The 4297-nt window shown below is 52.8% G+C and overlaps 1 protein-coding gene across 1 annotated transcript; it reads left to right on the top strand.

The window, feature by feature from the left end:
- The first annotated feature begins 419 nt into the window (after positions 1 to 419).
- Positions 420 to 857, top strand: KCNE5 (potassium voltage-gated channel subfamily E regulatory subunit 5). The gene has a single exon (XM_065901342.1). The coding sequence runs from the start codon at positions 420 to 422 to the stop codon at positions 855 to 857; it is 438 nt and encodes a 145-aa protein (XP_065757414.1).
- Positions 858 to 4297: the final 3440 nt, after the last annotated feature.

The following is a 4297-nucleotide window of genomic DNA, read 5'->3' as shown; positions in this document are numbered from 1 at the left end:
GTGGAAGGAATTCTCTTCCGCAGCCCGGGGTCTACGCTTGGCCCCAGCGAGCCGCCCTGCCAGCCTCTGCCGCCCGGGGCCCCGCGCATTCCGCGCGCCCCCGCCCCCTCCGCCCCTCTCCCGGCCTCGCCCCCTCCCTCGTCCCCTTCTCCTCCCCCCACCAGCTGTCCCCTTTCCCCGGGGCGGCGAGACAGCCGGAGCCTGGGAAGAGGCGGCTTCGGGCCGAGGGGGCGTGGTGGGGAAGGGGAGGAGGCGCCGGGGTGAGGGGATAAGGAGGCCCGGGCGGCGGGGTCCCCCAGCCACTGCGTCGCCCGCCCGGGAGCCGGGTGCAGCCGCCGCCGCTCGCCCGCATCGCCTCGGCCCGGCCCGGGGGCAAGGTCAGCAGCGATCTGGAGCCGCCGTGTCACTCCCCGACAGCTATGAACTGCAGCGAGAGCCAGCGGCTGCGGACCCTGCTGAGCCGCCTGCTGCTCGAGCTGCACCACCGGGGCAACGCCAGCGGCCTGGGCGCCGGCCCCGGCCCGAGCATGGGCATGGGGGTCGTGCCCGACCCCTTCGTGAGCCGCGAGGTGACCAGCGCCAAGGGCAACGACGCCTATCTCTACATCCTGCTCATCATGATCTTTTACGCCTGCCTGGCCGGAGGCCTCATCCTGGCCTACACCCGCTCCCGCAAGCTCGTCGAGGCCAAGGACGAGCCGTCCCAGGCTTGCGCCCAGCACGAGTGGCTCCCGGGAGGTGCCCCGGCCGCCGCCGACGCTGAGACAGCCGCCGGATCGCCCGCCGAGGACCGCCGCCAGCCCGGCCCCGCCGGGCTGCCCGCCCCTGCCCTCGCCCGCGCCGCCGAGGGGGTCTAGAGCCGCCGCCCCAGCTCGCTGGCTCGCCCGCGCCCTCCTCAGCTCGCTCATCCCTGGGCGCGGCACCCGCCTGCCTTGCCGCCTTTTCCTCTCCTCCCCTTCCAGGGCTCTCCTCACCTGAGGCCCGGACAACGTTGAGAGGCCAGGAGACCTTGTCTGGAAGGCCCTGGAAGAAGCACCACCCTACCCCCTCCGGGCCAGCCTCTCCCTCCTCTCCCGCCCCCCACCCCCCACCTCCGACCCCGCACAACCCACTGCACTAAACTGCCTCTGCTCTCTTGTCTTCAGACGGCCCTGACAGCACGCTCCAGCCCTCTGGGAACTGAATCCAACACGTCCAACACTTGGCATTGAATTGAAGCAATGAAGTCTATCCGAACTCTGGGCCGTCTAACTGGCAGCTGTTCCGGGGGCTGCCAGGGACTGCTCACTCTGTAGAGCCAACGGGCTTGCCATCACTGCCAGGCCGGCTGGGGCAGCTCCAGCTTCCTGTTGCCTTAGGGACAGAGACAAAGAAAATGAAGAGAACTCAGACATCTTTTCCCTCCCTCCTCCTTCAGCAGGGAGCTAGCAGGACACTAGGACCAGTCTGTGGCATAGAATGGACTTAATGGGACTGGAGGTGGAGGGGGGCTCAGAGGGTGGGGAAGACCTATTACCCCCAACTGTATGGTTTTCTTGCATCCAGTTGTCGTCCTGAAGGTAACTTGCCTAATTTTGAGTAGCTCTGCCATCTTTTGCCATGGGTAACCATTGCTGGGCGTGTCACCCTAATACTTCCCAATGCCTCTCCTATATTGATTCAGTTGTCATGGCAGCTGTCTGCTTCATCCATGGAACATGAGGCTCAGTCGTCTCCTGCTCTGTAACCTGGAGAATGTCAGAGGCAGGTAATAAAGGTCGTTTAAACAATAACCTGAGACTCTTTTCTCAAAGATCCCAGCCTTGAGACCCAGTACTATATAGAGAAGGAACCCTTTTTGCTTTTGGAAATAATGTTTAGATTGGGGAGTTGGGTTGTTTTGATACCTATATCTATATATCCAGTTCCAATGCAACAGATATCACTGTGCGTGAAGAAAAGGTATATGTATGGCTAAATGGGTTGTTTTTTCAAGTGTTTCCAAGTTATAACTACTTTCTTACTTCTCCACTCCTTTTCCCTTAATTCTGAAGCACTTTCAAATATCACAGTGCTAAATAAGGATTTCCCACTTACCTCTTGCAGTTTTTCAGGATATACTTTAAATTAAAACAACCTCTCACACCCATCACTATTAGCTATTATCAAAGTTCATTTTTAGAAGCCACCTTCATAACTCTCCCAAAGAAGCGGCTTATTAAAAGAGAAAAAGCCACCAAAGAGTGTAAATCTTAAGTCAGAGGGGAGATGCTTGAACTAAGCTGTCTTAACCAATGCTGGGTAAGTTTAGAGGTGTATGCTTATTGACTTATTCTCCTTCTTTGAAGGTCATCAGAAACTTGCCTGATTAAGGCTTAAATGCTTATACCTGATGGTGGCTGTTTGGGCCTCAGCAAACACACATAAAGTCACCTCTTAGCGTTAAGCCAACTTGCTTCAAGACAACTGGTTTCTCAGTAACAGCAGGACAAAGATATTGTGGGTTACTTAAATGCACGGATAATACACAAGCCTCATTCAAGGCATTGGTTTTGACCTTGTAGCCCATATGGTATTTTACTGGAGCTATTAATAAGTTAAATGAACTTACTTTCATTCCCAGGATTCACTCCTTGAAGATATAATGGCCTTACCCCATTGGCTCCTCTCCAGTCCTAGTTCCAGCCCTAAGGTTGACTCCTTTCCTTGCAGGTGGGGGCCAGGGATTGGGCAGTGGTCCAAGATAACGAGACGAAGAGAGATGATGCTGTGAGAGCCATCTCAGGGCCAGGCAGGGAGGCCTGAGTGGGATGCGGAGGGAGGGCACAGATACCCAGCCATGCCAGGTGCATATGGGGGAGGGCAGGCCTCAGCCTTGTATTTCAGGTACAACAAGGTCCCTTATTGATCTGGCATGACTGGGGACACGAGGTTGTTTGATAATGAAGCATCCCCAGTGCTTTAGGTGTTGAAATTTTGTAAACATCTGTAGTATTTTTCATAGATATTAAAAATATATATATTGCGAAAAAAAGGCAACTGGGAGCAGTTGGGATGATGCCCGTAATAAGCATGAATGTGCCGTGGGAAACGAATCCCACTGCCAAAATATTCCTGCTTTTAAACACGTTTTAACCTTTTTTATGATGATGACGTTCCTCATTAAGCACATGTAGTGAGAGTAGCCACAGAGCTTTCCCAGTGAGAAAAGTGAGCTGGTCTGGGGAGAGCGATTTGTTTAACTGCCCACTTTCCCCAAACATTTTCAGGGTTGCAACTGTGTCCCAGATAATGAAGTTTCCCAGACGTTTGGACACTCGACTCTCTACCAGCCAGTGCGGGTGTCGACAGCATTGAAGTGATCACACTGCGGTGAGCAAGAGATAGAAGAAAGAAAAACAAGAGTCCTGGCCAGCCTGCAGTTTTAATAATGTGTTCCTGAATAGCGCGAGCTGACGGTACAAACTGGGATTCTAATCAATTAGAGTGAATTTTTTTCAACTCCCTCCCCCACCAGTCTATTTCTTCTGTGTAAGCAGGTCCCGTTTCAGTTCAGGTTCAGATCTTCGCTCCATAATAATAACGAAGAAGAAGACCCGCGCTTCCTTACTTGTAACTTGAGGCTTTCAACCAAGTGGGGCTAGGAGATGTTTTGAGTTCCAATGTCTGGAAGTGCTCATGGACGGTGCAAAAATAAACAGAAGCTTTTCTCCCACTACAGACATACTTCTGTGCTGTCGAGTCACTTTTCTAGAGGGATATAAATGGGGTCTTTCCTTTGTTTGTAGCTACCATCTCCTTTACAATTTGCCATATCCTTTAGAAACCAAAGATCTGCACATGATTTGTAATAAAGAGAAAAGGGAATGGGCTGCTTTCCAAGCAGTCTTGCCTGATGGCTAAAGCAAGTGCACTGTGGTGTCGTGGAGAGAGCATAGGATGAGAATCAGGAGAACTGGGGTCCAGCCTTGGCTTTGTCTAGACACTGAAGACACGGGTCAGGAATTGAGAGAGAGCATAAGAGAAGAGAATGAAGGGAAAGAATCACAGACTGTGGGCTTCATGAGAGAGGTAGGAGGAAGGGAAGTCGAGAATGTTCTGTGAAGGAGCATGAACGAGGACCCCCCAAGGGTGAATAGATTAGATCGGTCAATAGCCAAGCCTAGGTGAACTTGAACCACCCATCAGAATGGCTTTGAGAGAAGAAGTTGGTTGGAAAGTCACTTCGCAGCCCCTTTTGTTACTTAACCTACACTACAGCCTATCCTGGAAGACAAACAATGTAACTAAGGCAACTCTTTTTCTCTGCTAGATCTCG

The sequence above is a fragment of the Phocoena phocoena genome, chromosome X (genome assembly GCF_963924675.1).
Source record: "Phocoena phocoena chromosome X, mPhoPho1.1, whole genome shotgun sequence".
Classification (NCBI taxonomy): domain Eukaryota; kingdom Metazoa; phylum Chordata; class Mammalia; order Artiodactyla; family Phocoenidae; genus Phocoena; species Phocoena phocoena.
The sequence above is the reverse complement of the archived record's forward strand: the minus strand, read 5'-3'. Positions and strand labels throughout refer to the sequence as shown.